Raw genomic sequence first — 25,631 nt, forward strand, 5'->3', positions numbered from 1 at the left:
GCGTTCTGAGCCCTCTCCTGTACTCCCTGTTCACCCACGACTGCGCGGCAACGCACGCCTCCAACTCAATCATCAAGTTTGCGGACGACACAACAGTCGTAGGCTTGATTACCAACAACGACGAGACGGCCTACAGGGAGGAGGTGAGGGCCCTCGGAGTGTGGTGTAAGGACAATAACCTCACACTCAACGTCAACAAAACTAAGGAGATGATTGTGGACTTCAGGAAACAGCAGAGGGAACACCCCCCTATCCACATCGATGGAACAGTAGTGGAGAGGGTAGTAAGTTTCAAGTTCCTCGGCATACTCATGACAGACAAACTGAATTGGTCCACTCACACAGACAGCATCGTGAAGAAGGCACAGCAGCGCCTCTTCAACCTCAGGAGGCTGAAAAAATTGGGCTTGTCACCAAAAGCACTCACAAACTTCTACAGATGCACAATCGAGAGCATCCTGGCGGGCTGTATCACCGCCTGGTACGGCAACTGCTCTGCCCACGACCGGAAGGCTCTCCAGAGGGTAGTGAGGTCTGCACAACGTATCACCGGGGGCAAACTACCTGCCCTCCAGGACACCTACACCACCCGATGTTACAGGAAGGCCACAAAGATCATCAAGGACAACACCCACCCGAGCCACTGCCTGTTCACCCTGCTATCATCCAGAAGGCGAGGTCAGTACAGGTGCATCAAAGCAGGGACCGAGAGACTGAAAAACAGCTTCTATCTCAAGGCCATCAGACTGTTAAACAGCCACCACTAACATTGAGTTGCTGCTGCCAACATACTGACTCAACTCCAGCCACTTTAATGATGGTAAAATGGACGTACATTTTTTTATCACTAGCCACTTAAACAATGCCACTTAATATAATGTTTACATACCCTACATTACTCATCTCATATGTATATACTGTACTCTATACCATCTACTGCATCTTGCCATCTTTATGTAATACATGTATCACTAGCCACTTTAAACCCTACATTATTAATCTCATATGTATACGTGTATACTGTATCATCTACTGCATCCTTATGTAATACATGTATCACTAGCCACTTTAACTATGCCACTTTGTTTACATACTCATCTCATATGTATATACTGTACTCGATACCATCTACTGTATCTTGCCTATGCTGCTCTGCACCATCACTCATTCATATCTGATGTACATATTCTTTATCCCCTTACACTGTGTATAAGAAATTAGTTTTGGAATTGTTAGATTACTTGTTGGTTATTACTGCATTGTTGGAACTGGAAGCACAAGCATTTCGCTACACTCGCATTAACATCTGCTAACCATGTGTATGTGACAAATAAAATTTGATTTGATTTGATTTGCCATCACATCTGGTTTTTCAACATCCCATTGTCCTGTTTTTCAACAGGACAATGACCAAAACACACCTCCAAGCTGTGTAAGGGCTATTTGACCAAGAAGGAGAGTGATGGAGTGCTGCATCAGATTAGCTAGCCTCCACAATCACCTGACCTCAACCCAATTGAGATAGTTTGGGATGAGTTGGACCGCAGAGTGAAGTAAAAGCAGACAACAAGTGCTCAGAAAATGTGGGAACTCCTTCAAGACAGTTGGAAAAGCATTCCTCCTGAAGCTGGTTGAGAGAATGCCAAGCGTGTGCAAAGCTGTCATCAAGGCAAAGGGTGGCTACCTTGAAGAATCTAAAATCTAAAATTAATTTAAATTTGTTTAACACTTTTTTGGTCACCACAAGATTCCATGTGTTATTTTATAGTTATGTCTTGACTATAATCTACAATGTAGAAAATAGTAAAAATAAGAAAAACCCTTGAATGAGTAGGTATGTCCAAACTTTTAGACAATATCAAACCCTATGACTCACACATTGCCATTGTAGGTCTCCTCACTGTAGATGCTGACTGTTCCGGCTCCGTCTGAGACAACACTGTTCTCTGTCCTGAGGTCAGGGGCGGTCTTCTCCGATAAGATCACAGTAGGGGCCCGCTGAGTGCTCTGCCCCTCTGCAACATAGTCCACCTGAAACAATGTAACAACATTGCTATTAGCCTAAATATTTCATATAGATATTGGTATGATAGTGCTTTTGAGGGTGTTTTGCTGTGTCACGCCTCGAACACTATGAACCAGGAAGTCTCATGCATCTTAACCAGAATGTCCTTGACATTCTCATAATTATACCGGTCTTACCCTGTAGACCACTTATAGTACCTATATACAGTGGCTTGCGAAAGTATTCACCCCCCTTGGTATTCACCCCCTTTAGTCATAGGGTTTGATATTGCCTTACAACCTAGTTAAAATAGATTTTGGGGGGTTTGTATCATTTGATTTACACAACATGCCTACCACTTTGAATTTGCAAAATATTTTTTTTATTGTGAAACAAACAAGAAATAAGACAAAAAAACGAAAACTTGAGCGTGCATAACTATTCATCCCCCCAAAGTCAATACTTTGTAGAGCCACCTTTTGCAGCAATTACAGCTGCAAGTCTCTTGGTGTATGTCTCTATAAGCTTGGAACATCTAGCCACTGGGATTTTGCCCATTCTTCAAGGCAAAACTGCTCCAGCTCCTTCAAGTTGGATGGGTTCCGCTGGTGTACTGCAATCTTAAAGTCATACCACAGATTCTCAATTGGATTGAGTTCTGGGCTTTGACTAGGCCATTTAAATGTTTCCCCTTAAACCACTCAAATGTTGCTTCAGCAGTATTCTTAGGGTCATTGTACTGCTGGAAGGTGAACCTCCATCCCACTCTCAAATCGCTGGAAGATTGAAACAGGTTTTCCTCAAGTATTTCCCTGTATTTTGCGCCACCCATTAGTCCTTCAATTCTGACCAGTTTCCCAGTCCCTGCCAATGAAAAACATCCCCACAGCATGACGCTGCCACCACCATGCTTCACTGTGGATGTTGTTCTCGGGGTGATGAGAGGTGTTGGGTTTGTGCCAGACATAGCGTTTTCCTTGATGGCCAAAAAGCTACATTTTAGTCTCATCTGACCAGAGTACCTTCTTCCATATGTTTGGTGAGTCTCCCACATCCCACATGCATTTTTTTCTTTAAGCAATGGCTTTTTTTCTGTCCACTCTTCCGTAAATCCCAGCTCTGTGGAGTGTACGGCTTAAAGTGGTCCTATGGACAGATACTCCAATTTCCACTGTGAAGCTTTGCATCTTCTTCTGGGTTATCTTTGGTCTCTTTGTTGTTTCTCTGATCAATGCCCTCCTTGCCTGGTCCGTGAGTTTTGGTGGGCGGCCCTCTCTTGGCAGGTTTATTGTGGTGCCATATTCTTTCAATTTTTTTTGTAATGGATTTAATGGTACTCCGTGGGATGTTCAAAGTTTCTGATATTTTTTTATAACCCAACCCTAATATGTACGACACTTGGCATCGCGTATGGTGATCTTAGGCTTGTGTGCGGCTGTTCTGCCATGGAAACCCATTTCATGAAGCTCCCAACGAATAATTATTGTTCTGACGTTGCTTCCAGGGCAGTTTGAAGTCGGTAGTGAGTGTTGCAACTGAGGAACAGACGATTTTTAGGCACTTCAGCACGAGGCCCCGTTCTGTGAGCTTGTGTGACCTACCAGTTCACGGCTGAGCTGTTGTTGCTCCTAGACTGTTCAACTACACAACCCTGATCTGTATTTCTCCACAACGTTTTCCCTGACCTGTTTGGAGAGCTCCTTGGTCTTCATAGTGCTGCTTGCTTGGTGGTGTCCCTTGCTTAGTGGTGTTGCAGACTCTGGGGCCTTTCAGAACAGATGTATATATACTGAGATCATGTGACAGATCATGTGATACTTAGATTGCACACAGGTGAACTTTATTTAACTAATTATGTGACTTCTGAAGATAATTGGTTGCACCAGATCTTATTTAGGGGCTTCATAGCAAAGGGGATGAATACATTTGCACACACCACTTTTGTTATTTTGAATTTTTTGAAACAAGTTATTTTTTTTCATTTCACTTCACCAATTTGGATATTTTGTGTATGTCCATTACATGAAATACAAATAAAAATCCATTTAAATTACAGGTTTTAATGCAACAAAATAGGAAATACGCTAAGGAGGTGAATACTTTTGCAAGGCACTGTATACAGCAGTATGTTTACACTCTTTCAAATTAGTTGATTAGGCTATTTCAGCCACACCAGTTGCTGACAGGTGTATAAAATGAGCACACAGCCATGCAATCTCCATAGACAAACATTGGCAGTAGAATGGCTTTACTGAAGCACTCAGTGACATTCAACGTGGCAAAGTCGTAGAAACACATTCTCTAGTGATGACTCACGCTTCACCATCTGGCAGTCCGACGGACAAATCTGGGTTTGGCAGATGCCAGTAGAATGCTACCTGCCCGAATGCATAGTACCAACTGTAAAGTTTGGTGGAGGAGGAATAGTGGTCTGGGGCAGTTTTTCATGGTTCGGGCTATGCTCCTTAGTTCCAGTGAAGGGAGATCTCCCAACATCAGTGCCCGACATCACTAATGCTCTTGTGGCTGAATGGAAGCAAGTCCCTGCAGCAATGTTCCAACATCTATGGGAAAGACCTCCCAGAAGAGTGGAGGCTGTTATAGCAGCAAAGGTGGGACCAACTCCATATTAATGCCCATAATTTTGGAATGAGATTTTTGCCGAGCAGGTGTCCACATACATTTGGTAATATAGTATTTATTCAATTGATGTAGTTCTGTCCTTGAGCTGTTCCTGTGTATTAAGGATTTGTATTGTGTCATGTTTCATGTTTTGTGTGAACCCCAAAAAGACTAGCTAACAATTACAACAGGACTTTCTGGGAACACGTTTTTGCACCACCAGTGTATCATGCATTATAGACGGTGCCTTCTAAGCATTGTTATGAGCAGTCAAAACAGCCGATGGTCAAGGCTCTTACATAAAAAACCTTTAATGCATTCATAAAGGCTGCAAATGTATTCATATTACACACCATAGTTGTCCTCGGATGGCATAACCCAACATCAAGCTCTTCCAGCAATGATCTACAACATCATTACGAGCAGATAGACTGAACAGTCTGTGACATGGATCAGATGGGCTGCCGTCATCGTTGTTCCCAGCTGGGATACGTGTATAACCTCTGTCTAGCCAAATCCCTGCACAGTCAGCAAGTAGTAGTCATTTAAAAAAAAAAGAGGTTTATTTTAATATAACCACAATGTTCTTTCAACGTGGGGCTAATTCATTTTTTAAAACTAAAATGAACAAAAAAATAAGCTCATTTTCACCCACACCATTTCTGTGAAATGAAGTGATACTATTGCGCCTTGCAGACAGATTGATTAAGAAGCGTATACTGTAGAGGTTTGCAGCAACACCAAGGTAACTCAACGCTTTAATACATTATACATGACATTTGCATTATATATGCTTCCCTGCAAGGCAAGCAGCTCATTGCAATGAGGGTGCATCGGGTTAGCACTACACAAGAAGCTAACAGATACTTGGGTTAAGATATAGGCCACTGTGGAATAATTGATTGCAAATACATTTTCTAACAGTTTGAGATCTATAGCACGAGATGTAATACATTCTCGCAGAGAGAATGGAGGAAGTGGGGCTACTACGGAGTCAATTAATTACTGCTATACATGTGGGTACCAGAGTGAAGAGCCTATCAGTGCTCTGATCGCACTGATATTCTCACTGTCTATAATAACTCAACGTAATGAACTCTCCAGGGACCCAGACAGGTCATGTATGAAACCAGCTCCTCACAGGAAGCCAATACTGTATGATCTATTACGAGGTTATAATATTTTAGAGAATTGTTTGCACTAGGAAATATAATTTCTGAATAGGGAATGCAAATATACTTGCTAAATCATATTTATTTTTGGATTCATGTTTTACAAGCTGTCTAATTGCTATTTCAATGCAATGTTTTTGTGATAAACTAAAAAAAACATGTCCAAATGGCCAATGTGTGTCATATATCTACTTTAACAACTCAGGGCCTGGATTGGCCCGAAACCATTTTGAGTAAATACACAGTTGTGATAATAGGACCCCATTATCTTTTATGGGTCCTCACAAATGCCTGTTATCACCTGGCTGGTTAATGATTAGTCTGAGTGAAACCAGGTGTGCCATAAACAAGCACCTGACAGCCAGTGAGAAGTGGTAATGTTCAAATAAACTACAGCAGAGAGGAAGTGACGAAGCGGATAACTGGGCCCCAAATCAGTGTTCTCCAGGAGGTGGAGTTTTTGTATGGAGGTCAATGAGAGATTGTCGAATTTGGTCAAAAAAACATTGAATGGCTTATTTGATCAAATATAAATGTTGTTACGAATGACCTGGTTGTTACGAATGACCTGATATAAGAAGTGCACGTGACATCCCAGCAATTTTGAGAAAAACCCCTTTATATCGGCATTGTGCCTGGTCATCATTAGTTACCACAGTGACAAAGAGAAAAACCCCTTTGTGGCAACTAGTGGAAACCATTCACTGTTAAAATAGAAATACTCAAAACACCATCATTGTACAGTAAAACCATTAAAAGTAGTGCACCTAAGGTGAGATCTGGTGTTTGTATAAGGGCACAAGGCGAGACTCAGATGCAAACACGGGAGGCAGATGGTTTGTCTTTGATATTTCTTAATGAATCCAAAAGGGGTAGGCAAGAGGTCAAAACCAGTTCAGGTAAAAGGTCAAAACCAGTTCAGAGTCCAGGAGATACAGAGTGGTAGGCAGGATTGAGGTCAGGGCAGGCAGAATGGTCAGGCAGGTGGGTACGGAGTCCAGAAAACAGGCAAGGGTCAAAACCGGGAGGACTAGCAAAAAGAGAATAGAAGCAGGAGTATGGAAAAACTCGCTGGTTGACTTGAAAGACATACAAGACAAACTGGCACAGAGAGACACGGATAAACACAGGGATAAATACACCAGGGAAAATAAGCGACATCTGGAGGGGTTGGGACAATCACAGGGACAGGTGGAACAGATCAGGGTGTGACAGTTTGAATGTTTACCCATTCACTTTTTCCACATTTTGTTACGTTACAGCCTTATTCTAAAACGGATAAAATTATTTATTTTCCTCACCAATCTACACACAATACCCCATAAAGACAAAGCAAATCTATTACAAATAAAAAAACAGAAATTCCTTATTTACATAAATATTCAGACCCTTTGCTATAAGACTCGAAATTGAGCGCAGGTGCATTCTGTTTCTATTGATCATCCTTGAGCTGGTTCTACAACTTCATTGGAGTCCTGTGGTAAATCTGTTATAAATTCAATGGATTGGACATGATTTGGAAAGGCACACACCTGTCTATATAAAGTTCCACAGTTGACAGTGCATGTCAGAGCAAAAACCAAGCCATGAGGTCGAAGGAATTGTCCGTAGAGCTCTGAGACAGGATTGTGTCAAGGCACAAATCTGGGGAAGAGTACCAAAACATTTCTGCAGCATTGAAGGTCCCCAAGAACACATTGGCCTCCATCATTCTTAAAGGGAAGAAGTTTGGAACCACCAAGACTCTTCCTGGAGCTGGCTGCCCGGACTAACTGAGCAATCAGGGGAGAAGGTACTTGGTCAGGGAGGTGATCAAGACCCTGATGGTCACTCTGACAGAGCTCCAGAGTCAACCATATCTGCAGCACTCCACTAATCAGGCTTTTGGTAGAGTGGCCAGACGGAAGCCACTCCTCATTAAAAGACACGACAGCCCGCTGAATGCCAAGCGTCACGTCTGGAAAAAAATCTGTTACCATCCCTACGGTGAAGCATGGTGGTGGCAGCATCATGCAGTGGGGATGTTTTTCAGTCTCAGGGACTGGGAGACTAGTCAGGATCAAAGGAAAGATGAACGGAGCGAATAACAGATCTTTGATGAAAACCTGCTCCAGAGTGCTCAGGACCTCAGACTCGGGCGAAGGTTCACCTTCCAACAGGACAACAACCCTAAACAAACACACAGCCAAGACAACGCAGGAGTGGCTTTGGGACAAGTCTCTGAATGAGTGGCCCAACTAGAGCCCGTACTTTTGCTTCGCCATTATGCGTTATTGTGTGCAGATTGTTGAGGGGGGGGAAACCATTTAATCAATTTTAGAATAAGGCTGTGATCTACCAATATGTGGAAAAGGTGAAGGGTCTGAAAACTTTCTAAATGTACTGTATTTCAAAACAAGTATTCGAGCCACCCAAAGTGGTTCTTCAGTATGAATAATTGTGTTTTGAAAACAATTGTTGGTGTTTCAGTGCATGTAAATGTTTTGGCAGACTGTCTTTCATATAATATATATATTTTTTAAATTGCAAATGGCTTATAGCATAAATATTGATTGATTATACATTTTGATAGAATTTTCTGTCAATATTTTAATACAACTTTTAAAGAAGACACTGGGAATTGAATATTTTTCCTATGGTAGACTTTGGCACTGATTATAGGCTACAGTTGCCAAGGAACTTTGTGAGATTATAAATAATTATACAATCAAAATGTTAAGGGCTATGTAAGTAACAAGGACAAATAAAATGTTATTGGTCGCAATCACATATTTAGCAGATGTTATTGCGGGTGTAGCGAAATGCTTGTGTTCCTAGCTCCAATAGTGCAGTAATATCTAACAATACACACATATAAAAGTAACATAACATGTATAAAGTGAGCCTTCATTGCTGGTAATCATGTGAGAAAGTGGATGTGAACCCAGGTCCCCTGCTTGTCAAAACACTGCCTTAGGCAACTCAGCCAGTCTTCAGAAGGAACCAGTTGTGCTGAACCACCTGTGTTACACTGATCACATGGAGCCTGATTCAGGCTTAACATGGACTGAATAAAACATTTACTGAAGTCCCAAGTGCACGTTAAATCAACTCATCTCAAGTCTGAATAGGGCCTAAGGAGAATGTTTTTTGGTGAAATTCCACCTTTATTGTATTCATACCTTCATATCAGAAGACGATTAAAGGCAAAATGTGAACTTCAAACATTGTGCTTCTGTAGTGTTCAGAATTCCCCCAGTCTGAAGCATAGCGGTGGAGGGAGGGCAATCAAAACTCTATGCTCAAGTATAAAAATAGGCAAGTTTGCAGGCACCTTCCCTGTATTTGGATCCTTCACAAACTCCGACAGGTGAGCGCAAATAAGAACATTTATTTTGTGTAGCATTTTGGAAGCTAATTGTCCAAGTAAAACAGCCATTTTGTTTCATATATCAGTTTTTTTGATGCTACATGTAGTTAATTGACACGTCATTGTTTGCACCTTTCGTGCACTTGTTTTATATGCAAATGAAGGCCCGTTTTTGAGATAATACTGCTGGCTTGTTTGCCTACTAGCTTTATGAGTTTCATCTACTGTTTGATGTATACCCACCATGTTATATGCTACACTTAACAGCCACTGCTATTTTAGCCTGACCTAGCTTTGGCCTACTACACCACGTGCTATTTCATCCCACTTTTGACATTCATATTGTTATCTTGTTGCTATATTTGCATAGCTTAATCAAGTATTTGCTTTTTGCATGTTATTATGTTTAATAATTGTATTCATATTGCAATTTATTAATATTATAGCATTGATAACCTAATTTTACATTCATGCACTATCATTATTGCTTGTTATTCTTTTGCTATTTCTGTCTCCCTGCAGAAAATCATACACACACACACACACACACACACACACACACACACACACACACACACACACACACACACACACACACACACACACACACACACACACACACACATATATATATATACACACACACACGTTACGCACAGGCTGGCCAATCAAGACCAGCATCAAAGACTAATGCCAGCTGAACTGTCAACTGTCAATCATATAATCTAACTCAACTGTACTGTGACTCAATTAATCTAAACAACCTTCCATACCATGTACCATCATCAGAATTTAAAGACTCAGGCCAGGACATTAGCATAATGGATGACTCGTGGATCGCATTGAGCCCTGGGCTGAAGTTTTTTTACAAGTGCTTTTTGCCCTCCAGAACGTCCTCATTTCATCGGGAAATGGACTCTACAGGTGTAGGATCTTAATTTGAGCCAGTTTGCTACAGCAGGAAAATAATCCTGCAGCAACAGCAAATGTGAATTATTTTGTGGATTATAATTAATAGACATTTTTTTTGTAGAGTTTGATACATTTTTCATTAGGGCAAATCTGACATTTTAAAGTGTAAATTACAAACTTTAGAAGCCTTTTTAAACATAGTGTAACGATTCTCGTTGGTGGAAGGAGAGGAGGACCAAAATGCAGCGTGGTAAGTGTTCGTCATTTTTTATTTGAAAAACTGAACACTACACCAAATAACAACAGTTCTGCCAGGTGAACAGACACTAAACAGAAATTAAACACCCACAACCAAAATGGAGAAAACAGGTATGTATGATTCTCAATCAGAGACAACGAACGACACCTGCCTCTGATTGAGAACCATAGGAGGCCAAACACATAGAAATATAACAACATAGAAAAAAGAACACAGACTACCCACCCCAACTCACGCCCTGACCACCCTAATACAAAGACATAAAAAAAGAACTAAGGCCAGAACTGTTTCGGTCGTTCTCTTTGTTATTTTTGTTATTCCTGTGTTCATTTTATATATATGGACACATACCACGCTGCACCTTGGTCCTCTCCTTCCAACAGCCGTTAAACATAGAATACATTAAAAGTTAGCCTTTTCTGCTGTGCAGGAAAATTCTCAGCAACAAAAATTATGAAATTAAGATCCTACATCTGTCAAGTTGGTTGGATGTCCTAAGGGTGGTGGACCATTCTTGATACATACGGGAAACTGTTGAGCGTGAAAAACCCAGCAGTGTTGTAGTTCTTAACACAAACCGGTGCGCCTGGCAACTACTACAAGTCTACTTTGTCCGTTCACCTTCTGAATGGCACACATACACAATCCATGTCTCATCTTAAAAATTGTTCTTTAACCTGTCTCCTCCCCTTCATCTATACTGATTCAAGGGGATTTAACCTTTAAAAGTACATCTGGAATTGTTTTAATTTGGCCTTTACAACTAGCCCCTAGAAATGGACTGAATAAAGCATTCATAAATGCCAAAAAAAGACACTATTAAAAATAAATCATTAGGAATAAGGTTTTGAAGTGTCTGTCCTATATCAAGGAGATATAAGAAAGCTCAAGAAATGTTTTATTTTTTTGTGGACACATATTTAACCCCTTATTTTTGTTGACACAAAACGACCTCCATACTTCCATTTGTTTGTATGGGAAACATTCAGACAAGTCCTGTGATACTGGGTTCCATTCAGACGAGTCCTGTGACACTGGGTTCCATTCAGACAAGTCCTGTGACACTGGGTTCCATTCAGACGAGTCCTGTGACACTGGGTTCCATTCAGATGAGTCCTGTGACACTGGGTTCCATTCAGACAAGTCCTGTGACACTGGGTTCCATTCAGACAAGTCCTGTGACACTGGGTTCCATTCAGACAAGTCCTGTGACACTGGGTTCCATTCAGACGAGTCCTGTGACACTGGGTTCCATTCAGACAAGTCCTGTGACACTGGGTTCCATTCAGACAAGTCCTGTGACACTGGGTTCCATTCAGACAAGTCCTGTGACACTGGGTTCCATTCAGACAAGTCCTGTGACACTGGGTTCCATTCAGACAAGTCCTGTGACACTGGGTTCCATTCAGACGAGTCCTGTGACACTGGGTTCCATTCAGACAAGTCCTGTGACACTGGGTTCCATTCAGACGAGTCCTGTGACACTGGGTTCCATTCAGACAAGTCCTGTGACACTGGGTTCCATCCAGACAAGTCCTGTGACACTGGGTTCCATTCAGACAAGTCCTGTGACACTGGGTTCCATTCAGACAAGTCCTGTGATACAACGGAGAGCACCATTGTTTTCGTAAGAGTCTCCCCTTTCCATAGAGTGGAGAAGTTTGTAGGCCAGGGTTCCCCAACTTATTCAGACACCAATCTTTCTGAGCAAAAAAATATAATAAATAAACTTTTTGTGACATAAAAGACTGTGAAAACACCAGGAAATCAGCTCCAAGTGATTTTAATTTAAGAAATCTGTTCCCAAGTATTCTCACACATAAGAGAGAGACATGGGATTTAAAATAAATGTGAGCAAGATTTGAAATTATTGTTTTAGTCAAACGTTATATCTGTTTGTGATTGTTGTGGACAATTTTCAGTTGATGATCCCTGTTTTAGGCCAAAACGTTTGGACACTACAGACGTTTTCGTGAGAAGTCCGATTTTCAGTATTTCTCAACACCACTTTAGCTTGGCCACCATCCACTGCAGATGTGGAAGGCAGACATAGGCAGATGTGGTGAATAGAAATGCAGCCCATGAAAAAAAATGATATCTCTATCTTAAACTGACAGATTTTGATGGAGATTGACGCATTGACGTTTGTGTCAATAGACTCTGAAGGATTAACAAGTGACATCACTAAGGGGTCACAGCTATCACCTGGATTCCCTGGACAGTCTGTCATGGAAATGGCAGGTTTTCCTAATGTTTTGTATACTCAGTGTACAATAAGAGTGACTCCCATTTACAGTACTTGGAACCTCCAGAAGAAGGGATCTAATTCTGCACTAGACATGATTCAAAACACCATCATAGTGTTTAGGAGCTTTAGAAAGAGGAAACAACGCCAAAAGAGAAGGGATTTAATTCTGCACTAGACAGGATTCGAAACAGCATCATAGTGTTTAGGAGCTTTAGAGAGAGGAAACAACGCCAAAAGAGAAGGGATTTAATTCTGCACTACACAGGACTCGAATTACCATAATAGTTTTTTCAAGCTTTCCCGGGTTAGGGCTAGAGCTCTGCTACCCGATCCGAGCCCAACGGGCGCCCCAACGTTATACATCGGGTTAGGGCCGGGTAGGGCCTGTTTTTTCCTCAATAACTAGGGTACGGCAGGGCTCGGGTATCACGAAATTTATCGCTAACATTTTGGAGCTGAGCCATTTGCACGTACTCTGCTGAGCAGTACAGTCATATCTGACTAAGATCATGGTGTCAGAAGTGATTAGACCTTGTCAAATATAAAACAGGAGAGATGTTCATTTGAGTTTAGAGTTTAGACTGATCAAAAGTAGCTAACAGCTAACTGGACTCTCATGTCTCTTCCTTCATTGAGCAGAGCCAGAAATACTTTTGAGGAGATGGGAAACTCCATTGTAATTGTATTAACGCCCATTGTGTATGTCAATGGGCAGCAAGAAGCATTCTGGGATAGGAGAGCTTTCCTTCAAGGAGTGAAATACATTGTTGGTTAAGGCTTGTAGCTAAGCATTTCACAGTATTTGGGCGAATGTGATAAATTACATTAATTTAATTTGAATGAGAGTCAATTGTGCGCTAGCTCAAAAACCCAACATTAGCATGAATTTCGTCAACAAAAAGTACAACATTACAAATATTTTCCAAGATGTGAGATAATTAACTTACTATGTGTAATATTGTCTTGCTTTGGCATCGTGACAGTAAGGTACTTTCAAGGAAAATAGGCATGTTTCTTGACCCATACCCTAACTTTGAGAAGGGATTATGACAACGTGAACGCAATTGTTCGACGGTCTGCTGGGCGTTATACATTCCCAATGGGATTCCTATCTCCTCCTTTCTCTAATATATCTGGCAGAGCAGCCCAAGTGGAGCCATTACTATGTATACACAGAGTTGCCATGAGCAGAGCGAGCTGCCTGCGTGAAGGGGGGGATAGAGTGACAGACAAAGAGGATTTCAGGTTTTCGGACAGGGCCTTAAATTTGGCAGAAGCAATCGGGCCTGAGTAGGGTTGAGTCTGAAGGCATGGATAGGACTCAGCCGTAAAATTCATGCCTGTGCAGGGCTCTAGTTAGCGCTCCCAATCTCTGGCAAGGTGTTGCACAACTCCTGATTATGTGGTGTTACATCACACCGTCATGTTTCAGAACACCTCAGGATGAATGTTTCAGTCCACCTTAAATCTGCCTCAATACACTCAGAACCATGTGTTTCAATACTCCAGCAAAGTTAGCGTTTCATCTCCTTTAAGGTGGTAGCAGCTCAGTTGCCACTAGTTTTAGTGTTACAAAGCACTTCATTTTTAGTGTTGTGCCTGGTGTTTACACGCATATACCCCCTCTCATTGGCTATAATGGTCCAACCTGACCTTGCCTCCTCCCAACTGCCTTCCATTTTTAAAGACATTTGTTTTCATTGTTACAGAGGCCACTTGAGTATTTGGTCAATATAATGGATAATCTGTGACCACAGCCACCTAATGATCACACCACAATGCCATGTTTATTCTTCCAACCACTATGTTGAGAGCTTTTATAAACTGGGTGGTTTGAGCCCTGAATGCTGATTGGCTGACAGTCGTGGTACATCAGACCGTATACCACAGGTATGACAAAACTGTTATTTTTGCTGACCTACTTATGTTGGTAACCAGTTTATAACAGCAATAAGGCACCTCGGGGTTTGTGGTATATGGCCAATATACCACGGCTAAGGGCTGTTCATAGGCACGACGCAACACCTCCTCGGGCCTTATTGCTTAAATATCACCACACCACAACGCAATGTTTATTCTTCCAACCACTTTCTTGAGAGCTTTGCTATTGATCTAGTTATCCAGGTGACAATTTGGGACACAAAGGAATTCATTGTAGCGCACTTGGTCAAACATGTCAACTGTTTGTGATGTAACCAACCACATTATGGATGTTCTTGGCCAACGTGAGTAGGATAGCACTACTGCAGTAAATTTCTGCCCATTTTTGTACCGCAAGAAATCAAATTTTCCACTTACCCAGTCCTGTACATCATTTCGTTCAGGTGGTCTGAGCAGAGGTCGGTCCCAGATAATGTTGGGTTTGCCGTGGCGCCAGATCTTACTGCGGGTTTTGTAGGCATAGTAAACAGCTACACACAGTGCCACCACTACCAAGAACCCAAGCACCAACGCCACAGCCTGAAACGGAGGGTAAATTAGATGTGTCCTCATCACCACATATGATTAATTTCTTTAGGTGAATGAAAGAGTATCTGTATATGATTAGCCACAATGATTGCCATTTATTACAACAGCTATCCAACTGAGAAAACAAAAAGGGGTCAAAAGTATTTCATAGCATGTTATGTAGTAGTAAACTGTTAAGGTTTATAAAGTAAAGATGTACAGTTACAGTGCTCTCCGTAATTATTGGGACAGTGACGCATTTTTTCTTCAATCTGCACTTTAACCTTGTAGTCATTTGTTTGATTTCAAATCCAAACTTTTGGAGTATAGAGCCATAAGAAGAAAAAATGCTTCACTGTTCCAATAATTACGAAGAGCATTGAAGTAAAGCTTTGACCCACCTCTTCAGGGTCCATGTAGCAGTAGTGTTGGAGATACTGGTTGTACATGGGGAAACCCCCAGGGAACCCCACTCCCACACTCCCACTCAGACTGGGGCTTCCCTGCATGTTCTGGCACATCATAAGCATGGGGTTATAGAGCATGCTCTGAGAGCTCTGCGACATGGGGTTGACACCGATCACAAACACAATGTCAATGATGCCCTGCAGCACCGCCAGGACAACGTCACAGACTAACACTGTCAGGTAAAACCTCCGACCACGCATAGCAGGCGACCGAGAAAAACTCCCCACAAGGAATCCCAGAGAAACCAGGAAGTTAATGGCTGCCATGGATATCATGGCTGACTTGGCCGAATACGGGGTCATGTAGGAGCTGGAATAGCCATAGCTGCCTCCGTAATAGCCACCAGTGCCACTGCCAATCCCCATAGACCCTGTTCCATAGCCCCCCATTCCTATTCCTGCTCCGTGCATGTCCCAGACCAACGTGGAGGCTACACAGGCAAAAATGAGGAAACACAAGATGACTGTTGCTCCTTCCATTGTTTTGACAAGCCCAGGAGCAGAGAACCATTTGTAGAAGTGTTGAGGCCTATCTTCCATATAGAATGAGTCAGGGGGAGGAGGGTAGGGGTCAAAGTTGCTCCTTGGGGAGTGCACACTTCTGTGGGTGTAGAATCCATTGGAGGTAGCAGTGTAGGGAGGACTATAGATGGGTGGGTTGTCATAGTGCCGCGGTTCATACATGATTCAGAGAGAAGGGAGGCCTGCAAAACAAGACATACATTTTATTATGTCATACTAATGTACTATCATAACAAATCACATCTTATCGCAAATTATATAAACGATATCATGATATCAAATGACATCAAGTGCTATTACATCCCATTGGACTGACACATTGGATAGATCTGGAGTGTCTCTCTTCTCTCCGTGTGTTTGCCCAACCGACGGTATTCTCATTAGTTTTGTTGCCAACAACACTCCCTCTCTCTCAGTGAACAGCACAACTCATCAGTCCACTGCAACTCAACCCAGTGGACCTCAATAATTTAGACAGCCAGCAGCAGCAGTGTGTGCAGTGACGCGTGGTGTTTTCCACTGTGCTCTCTACCTCTCAGCTGCTTCAGTCCAGGTGTCATGTGTCCTGTCCGCATGTGATGAATATACAAGGGGAGGGTACAATATAAGCCATGTAATGATGATAGTGACTATGCCCTCACGGTTACATCTGACTGTCACCACTCTAACCTGAGCTATGTTTAGGTCTAGACATACACACACACACACACACGTTGGTTTTACTATCCAAGTGGGGACCAAAACATTTATTCCCATTCAAACTACTATTTTCCCTAACCTTAAACCCAAACCCCTAACCATAAACCTAATCCTAACTCCTAACCCTAATTCTAACCCTAACCCTAAACCCAAACCCCTAACCATAAACCTAATCCTAACTCCTAACCCTAATTCTAACCCTAACCTTAAACCCAAACCCCTTACCATAAACCTAATCCTAACTCCTAACCCTAATTCTAACCCTAACCTTAAACCCAAACCCCTAACCATAAACCTAATCCTAACTCCTAACCCTAATTCTAACCCTAACCTTAAACCCAAACCCCTTACCATAAACCTAATCCTAACTCCTAACCCTAATTCTAACCCTAACCTTAAACCCAAACCCCTTACCATAAACCTAATCCTAACTCCTAACCCTAATTCTAACCCTAACCTTAAACCCAAACCCCTAACCATAAACCTAATCCGAACTCCTAATCCTAATTCTAACCCTAACCTATACCTAACCCCTAACCATAAACCTAATCCTAACCCTAAACCCACACCCCTAAACCTAATACTAACTCCTAACCCTAATTCTAACCCTAAACCTAAACCCTAACCATAAACCTAATCCTAACTCCTAACCCTAAACCTAACCCCTACGCCTAATATAGCATTTTTCCTTTTGGGGACAGTGAAATGTCTCCACTTGTCAAATGTTCCTTATTTTACTATCCTTGTGAGAACTTTTGGAACTCAAAAGGATAGTAAAGTTAGAACGCACATCTGTGGTCTCTGATAGGCAGGATACAGTAAATAATTCAAGAGCTGAACTCATGAAAGGCTGACAGGCATCAAAGCAAGCAAGTTCAAGGCTTCAGTCATACAAAATACACGATACTGCTATATTCACTGGCCACAGTCCATATCCTGTATGAAATTATTATTAGTAATGGTGAAAACTAATTAAAAAATGTTTTTGCATACAATTCTAAAAATAGGCTTGCACACCACAGTAAAAGCACAAGAATATTTGCCCAACCAACAAACATGCAGGCCTATAAATATAAACATGAAGGTCTAGTTTATTTTGCCTCTTGTGTGGCATGATCTCCAAAAGGCCTTAAAGTTGGTAGATGTGGTGCCTTTAGGACAGGGATGGTCAACTACTGATGGATGTGGGGGCTGCCATTTCAGCGGTGGGATAAGACTGTAACTACCAATTGGGTATCACGAAAAAGTGGTAAAAAGTACAAAATAAAGAATAAATAAAAAATATATAAGTCAGCTGACAGCTAATAAAGTGCAGTCAGTGACTGACATAACAAGAGATAAACTGCTGATGCATATCAACAAATCGAAATTTCACCTTGTGTATTGTACAGTTGAGATGGTTGACAGTTGAATAGTAGAATACACAAGGTGCAATTACTACAAAACAAAAACGATGTATTTTTTTTGTTTGGGGGGGGGACATGTGGGCCTACATAAGTTGCCCATCCCTACTCTAGAGCGATTCAGGCTGATGTTCGTTTTACATGATTGTGTTTGCTTTTCATGTACTGTGTAAATGATGTGTAATAGATATCTAGTGTGATTTTTGTTTGTTGATGTGTTGTTTATTAATGTGTTAGACAGATCGTCATTGTAAATAAATAACCATTTGTTCTTAATTTGCTTACCTGTATAAATAACGGTGAAATAATATAAATTAACAAGAGAAAGACTAAAACAACGCAACCCTTAAACGTTTAGCAGCTTTTCTGCTCACACAAACAAAAAACAAAGAATTGTATCCTATGTGCTACTTTAATTTTCCACGGTGTATCAGATGGAGTCATTACATCACATTCCAAATTCCGTGTCACCAACATAGCCTGTCAAACATAATTGTAGTAGCAACAGATAACGTTCACTTACCTGAAACGTCTTTAGGCTAATGTTATTGAAAAACGATCATTGTGCACAAAAAAAGTTGAACATTACAGCTATTATCACTTCGAATATAGGCCTACTTTTCGAAGCTTTTTAACGCATGTAGGCTACATCTCCTGAAACTATTAAAACGTGTGCACTGCCTGTTCCCTTGGCTGCTCCAATGCGCATGGCGGTGCGGAAGGATCTCAACCAGTCTATGGTCTCAACACAGTAGACTTTTCAAAAACTATCGCGCTCTCCTTCAAAATGTGGAGACGGGAGGGAGAGAGACTACCTTAAACTGTATGTCGCTTATCACGTTTTTCCAGATCAGTAATATGAAGGTGGAGGAGAGATACAACACATCTGGAAGAATGTGCATCTGCTGTATAGGCTTACCTGCAAAACTCTTTACAGGAATAGATTTTCATAAAAATAAAACAAGTTACTAAAACAAATGTTTGTTTTTTTGGATTCTTATGGATTCTTTAAAAACGGAAGTATTGCATATGTAATTACTGTGTTAGTGGATTGTTGGTTCCCTACTGCCCTTTTAACGTTTCATATATAACAATTCATATAAAGAAAATACAAAAAACTATCCACGTTATGTAGTGTATATGTAAAGCTCTGCAAATGCAATGCTAGTCAATGAAATGTGAATTGACCCTGTTAGCATTGTCCACAAAAGTCCAAAGGTGCACAATTGCGCTCTGAGTTGGTTTACGAGTTCATTCACTCCAGGACTGAAACTCACTCACAATATATCTGTTGGCAAGTAATCTTTACAGTAGCACAAAACATGTTGTAGACTATAATGGAACAACACACAGTTACTGATTTGTACAGACATTTACTGAAATCTAAATAAACAACACACCAACAAAAACAAATGGTGCTTAAATAACGAAACAATCAAAGGCGTGACAGGAACAGAATAATGATGGTCCTTTTGTTCCTTCTGTGTGTTATTTCTTCACGTCCGACCCTTTGCCAAGCTGTCTTGGTCGAAATTGCGGATCCTGTTCTTGATGTGGCCTAATTTAGCTTTCAGATAGTCACAGCGTCCCTTCTTCTCCAGGAAGGCAGGGTTCTGTGAAGTCAAAAATAAACACACATCGTGTTGACTGCAGCTCCATCACTTCGCATCTTTCTCCACAGCCTGATTTTTTTGTAATGTAAGCGGTGTTAAATGAGAAATCTAGAGGCCCCGTTTCAAAGTAGCAGCAATATTATTCACATGAATGGGCAGCTTTATTGAAAAAGCAAATATTACCTGGGTGTTTACACAACAGTAACAATTCTACTACATCTCAGTTGAACATTAAAATGACTGCTGAATGATTTTTGAAATTGTTTCAGCGTAAGTGAGGAAGCGTGAGTGGAATGTTAGGGGTCTCCATTCACCACATACACTTTTGTTTTGCTCATACTTCTTCAAAATCCGCTGGATTCTCTTCTGCTCCTAGATAATGGACAGAACAAACACCCACAATTAAATTGGTTAAAAGGATGAAAGATATTCATGTTTAAAAATTATATTATGCAGATGTCACATGCTATTTTTAGTGGAAGCCTTTGTGCAGGGCATGGAATGGAATGGATTGTACCTCTCATTGCTCAGTGACAGTGACAATGAGATAACAAAAATACATTGAGTTCAAGTGTAGTTACACTTCCAGAAAAAAGGAAAGGGGTATCATATCATAGTGAGATCGAAAACACCATCGAGGCTCAGGCCCAGATTTGCAGAGTTAGATGAAATCACTCACCTCATGACTATTGCCATCTTTGAGGAGTTGGCCCATCATGGCATCCAGCTCTCTGAACTTCATGAAGGTGGTACTGATGTCTTTGTGAAGGTCCTTGTACTCCTGATACTGGTCATTAAAAACAGCTTTGTATTTTTCCCTTTCTTCCATAGAGAAGATTTCTGGATATTTACTGAAGGGATAGGGTAAGACACAAGGCTATGTTAGATAATGTCTTATTACATATCATTATTGCACCTCGTACAATTTAACCAAATATGAGCACTTCCTGTTGCTCCATGTGTACCTCAGCACAAGAGCCTCACATCCTTACCCAAAATCAGTGTCAGGATATTAGGCAAATCCTCTCACTCACATTATATAGTCTGCGACGACTCTGGGCTTCTCGGGATACCCTGTGGGGTTGGCTCTGTTCCGGCTGCCTGGCTCCTCCTGATGGAAATCTGTGATGTGCAGGCGTTTGGTCGCCCTTACTGAGCTGTCCATCTCATCCTTAAACACAATCCTCTTGGTCTGGGGATGAGGAGGTTTGGTCTGGGCAACAGAGATGGACCTCAGATGCTCCTGAAGCCAAAGTTGAAGAATTATGTATCATGCAACAACTCAAAGTATATTAGATACCAAAGTATCCAATGACACATGTACACTGTAATGAAAGGGTAAAAACAACCTGCCTCATGTTGCCTCATATGGTGATTGCAACTGTGTGAAGTTATGTACAGTACCAGTCAAAAGTTTGGACACACCTGCTCATTCCAGGGTTTGCCTTTATTTGTACTATTTTATACATTGTATAATAATAGTGAAGACATTAAAACTATGAAATAACACAGGGAATCATGTAGTAAGCAACAAAAAAAAGTGTTTAACAAATCAAAATATGTTTCATATTTGAGATTCGTCAAAGTAGCCACCCTTTGCCTTGATGACAGCTTTGCACACTCTTGGCATTCTCTCCACCAGCTTCATGGGGTAGTCACCTGGAATGCATTTCAATTAACAAGTGCGCCTTGTTAAAAGTTAATTTGTGGAATTTCTTTCTTTCCATCTTAATGTGTTTGAGCCAATCAGTTGTGTTGTAACAAGGTAAGGGTGGTATACAGAGGATAGCCCTATTTGGTAAAATACCAAGTCCATATTATGGCAAGAACAGCTCAAATAAGCAAAGAGAAACGACAATCCATCATTACTTTAAGACATGAAGGTCAGTCAATGCAGAACATTTCAGGAACTTTGAAAGTTTCTTCAAGTGCAGTCGCAAAAACCATCAAGTGCTATGATGAAACTGGCTCTCATGAGGACAGCCACAGGAATGGATGACCCAGAGTTACCTCTGGTGCAGAGGATAAGATAGCCAGAAGCAGCATACCACCCTGTATCCCCTGCTGGCTTGCTTCTGAAGCTAAGCAGGGTTGGTCCTGGTTGGTCTCTGGTTGGTCCCTGGATGGGAGACCAGATGCTGCTGGAAGTGGTGTTGGAGAGCCAGTAGGAGGCACCCTTTCCTCCGGTCTAAATAAAATATCCCAATGCCCCAGGGCAGTGATTGGGGACATTGCTGTCTTTCGGATGGGACGTTAAACAGGTGTTCTGACTCTCTGTGGTCACTAAAGATCCCATGGCACTTATCACAAGCGTAGGGGTGTTAACCCTGGTGTTCTGGCAAAATTCCCAATCTGGCCCTCATACCATCATGGCCACCTAATCATTCCCAGCTTTCAATTGGCTCATTCATCCCCCCCTCCTCTCCCCTGTAACTATTCCACATGCTGTTGCTGTAATTGAGAATGTGTTCTCAGTCAACTTACCTGGTAAAATAAGGGTAAAAAAAAAAAGTTCCTTAGAGTTACCAGCCTCAGAAAGCAGCAATTAACTGCACCTCAGATTGCGCCGCACAGAGTTCAAATAACAGACACATCTCAACATCAACTGTTCAGAGGAGACTGCGTGAATCAGGCCTTCATTGTCGAATTGCTGCAAATAAACAAGTACTGAAGGACACCAATAAGAAAAAGAGAGTTTTGCTTGGGCCAAGAAACATGAGCAATGGACATTAGAATGGTGGAAATCTGTCCTTTGGTCTGATGAGTCTAAATTTGAGATTTTTGGTTCCAACCGCCGTGTCTTTGTGAGATGCAGAGTAGGTGAATGGATGATCTCCGCATGTGTGGTTCCCACCGTGAAGCATGGAGGAGGAGGTGTGATGGTGTGTGGATGCTTTTCTGGTGACACTGTCGTAATTTATTTAGAATTATAGGCACACTTAACCAGCATGGCTACCACAGCATTCTGCAGCGATATGCCATCCAATCTGTTTTGCGATCAGTGGGACTATCATTTGTTTTTCAACAGGACAATGACCCAAAACACACCTCAAGGCTGTGTAAGGGCAATTTGACCAAGAAGGAGAGTGATGGAGTGCTGCATCAGATGACCTGGCCTCCACAATCACCTGATCTCAACCCAATTGAGATGGTTTGGGATGAGTTGGACCACAGAGTGAAGGAAAAGCAGGCAACAAGTGCTCAGCATATGTAGGAACTCCTTGAAGACTGTTGGAAAAGCATTCCAGGTGAAGCTGGTTGAGAGAATGCCAAGAGTGTGCAAAGCTGTCATCAAGGCAAAGCTGTCATCAAGGAAAAGGGTAGCTACATTGAATAATCTAAAATCTGAAATATATTTTGGTTACTACATGATTCCATATATGTTATTTTATAGTTTTGATGTCTTCAATACTATTCTACAATGTAGAAAATAGTAAAAATAAAGAAAAACCCTTGAATGAGTAGGTGTGTCTAAACTTTTGACTCGTACTGTATATATTTAACTATATTGTTCAACTTTAACAATCATATATATTTCGTCTTCCTACAGAGATGAAACACATATGGTAGAGAATCATAATTTTTCTAAATGTTGTCTTCAATTGAAAAACTCTTATTTGGCTACTCCTTTTGCTGTTGTTTTGAGATCTATTGCATTTTTTTACTCATTCCACTAAGAACTGCTTGATCTGACACCAGTCACATAACAACTTCCAGATGGCAATTTTTTTTAATTACATTTTTTTATTTAACAAGGCCAGTCAGTTAATTATGAACAAATTCTTATTTACAATGACGGCCTACCCCGGCCAAAACCTAAAAAGGATGACGCTGGGGCAATTGTACGCCACCCTATGGAACTCTCAATCCCGGATGGTTGTGATACAGCCTGGAATCGAACCAGGGTCTGTAGTGACACCTCTAGCACTGAGATGCAGTGCCTTAAACCAATGTGCCTCTCAAGAGTGGCCATTCTATTGCCCAGTCTGTTGCCAATGGGCAATGGAAATGCCATTAGTCAACCACCTACCTGGCTCTCGAAGAACTCCATCTCCCTGCGGGTGGCCTCATGCCTCCACATTTTCAGACACACCAGGAAGCTGATGAGGTACATCAGCATGTTGATGAAGATGAAAGCCGTGCCAGCCATCTGTCCTCCGTCAACCCGACACAGGCTGGACATCATGGGGTTAATGCCAATGGTCATGTAACACAACCCCCCACGTTTGAGGTCATTCAGGTACACGATACCAGCCGCCATGTAGAGGAGGAACAGGGCGATGTTGATGATGCCTTCTGTGAGCGGCCACCAGGGTGAGTCCAGGAGAATGGTACGGTAGTACATGGTCAGCCCTATCACCAGTAGGAGGATGGTTACAATCCACGTCAACCCAACCACCGCCATCACGAATGGAGTCATGGGTCCATTATAGGAGTTCCCCGACGTGCCATGACTATTGTTATACAGTCCATAGGCGTTCGACCACTCACTGTCCTTATAGATGTAGGCACAGACACAGGCAAGGACCATACCCCCAAAGAGAAGTTCAAACCCAGCCAGGAGTCTTAGTAACCCAGGCCAGGATTTCATATAGGAGTACTTAAGTTTGTAGACTTCCACTTTCTCCGCATAGTACTCAGCTGGATGGATACTGGTCAACTCTGATTCCTCTGGAAGATAATGTAGTTGGTCGTTGTCTATGGGACTGTCCCTCAACAAGGGCCTACGGGAACTCTTGCTGGAGGTCCCCAGTGAGTCCTGAGTGTCCCAGTACCTCCTCTCTATTATTGGGCTGACAGGTGGACTCACCCTGGACCCATTGGGCACAATCTTAACCCCATTGAAGCTCAGATCAGAGTCTGCATCACCTTTCCCCAATTTGTGGAGAATACTGCCCCATGATTGGAGGAGGAGGGTTCTCAACCTGCCCTTTAGGGTCCCCTCGTCCTCACCATCACCCTCTCCTTGTACATGTGGAGGAGTGATGGATGAGTGGGCAGTGGAGTTTGCATCATGTGAAAGGTTATCCTCAAAGGTTCTCTGAGGTGTTAGCTCTGCTGGGCCATTGTTCGAGGAGATCCTCTTTGAAGAGTAGTTCCCATCCACACTCTCAGGGTCTCCGCTCCTGAATATCTTACTCCAGTTTTTCATGCTATAGGCTGATATACAGTAAGTGGGCTTATTTAATCATTGATGAAAGATGAAGTTAATTTTCTTGTCGTAGAGGAACTGTGTGAATCAAAAAGGAACAAAAAACAAAACAGGCTTAGGCCTACTGTAATAGGGATTTAGCATTTTTGAATATGTATGCCGTGTATTTTTTCACTTGTAATAATTGTTGATATTAACTAACATGTTGACCAATTAATCCTATATTTACATTTTCATTTGAATCATTTTGTAGGCGCTCTTATCCAGAGTGACTTACAGTTAGTGCATTGATCTTAAGATAGCTAGGTGAGACAACCACCTATCAAAGTCTTAGTAAGTACATTTTTCCTCAATAAAGTAGCTATCAGCAAAGCAGTGCGACACTCTTCGAAAAAAAGGTGCTATCTAGAACCTAAAATAGTTATTCAGGTGTCCCCATAGTCCAAGTCGGTATTCATGTACTAAGAAGGAATTCCCCTCGACCACAACCAAAAAATGGGGGAAACAAACATTATTTCCCATTGACCGCCATTGTAAAAGAGCCAACATCGTTGCCAATTTTTTGTTATACAGAAATAACAAAACATGCCGAAAAGCTGCTGTGTTGTTCAATGTAACCAGCTCAAAAATTTTGACCTACGGTTCGCAACGCTCCCACATAGGGAAATATTGCGAGAACAGCGCTGTGGCTTCAGGCTATTCGGCGTGGTAAATGTGTGGACCTAGTGTCCAAGTAGGCTACACGTAGCTATGTGTGTGG

At 41.7% G+C, this 25,631-nt stretch overlaps 1 protein-coding gene across 1 annotated transcript in view; it reads right to left on the bottom strand.

Moving 5' to 3' along the window:
* Window positions 1-25,631, bottom strand: part of LOC135558110 (uncharacterized) — a 34,373-nt gene that overhangs the window by 6,722 nt on the left and 2,020 nt on the right. Inside the window, exons 2-9 of the mRNA XM_064991855.1 lie at window positions 23,750-24,949; window positions 20,754-20,962; window positions 20,399-20,570; window positions 20,041-20,091; window positions 19,607-19,719; window positions 15,417-16,170; window positions 14,866-15,027; window positions 1,877-2,031 (exon numbers count right to left, since the gene is read on the bottom strand). Coding sequence (XP_064847927.1) covers window positions 1,877-2,031; window positions 14,866-15,027; window positions 15,417-16,170; window positions 19,607-19,719; window positions 20,041-20,091; window positions 20,399-20,570; window positions 20,754-20,962; window positions 23,750-24,871 — 2,738 coding nt within the window. The 5' untranslated portion in view covers window positions 24,872-24,949. The remainder of the gene's footprint in view (window positions 1-1,876; window positions 2,032-14,865; window positions 15,028-15,416; window positions 16,171-19,606; window positions 19,720-20,040; window positions 20,092-20,398; window positions 20,571-20,753; window positions 20,963-23,749; window positions 24,950-25,631) is intronic.

Source organism: Oncorhynchus masou, chromosome 17 (genome assembly GCF_036934945.1).
Source record: "Oncorhynchus masou masou isolate Uvic2021 chromosome 17, UVic_Omas_1.1, whole genome shotgun sequence".
Taxonomy (NCBI): domain Eukaryota; kingdom Metazoa; phylum Chordata; class Actinopteri; order Salmoniformes; family Salmonidae; genus Oncorhynchus; species Oncorhynchus masou.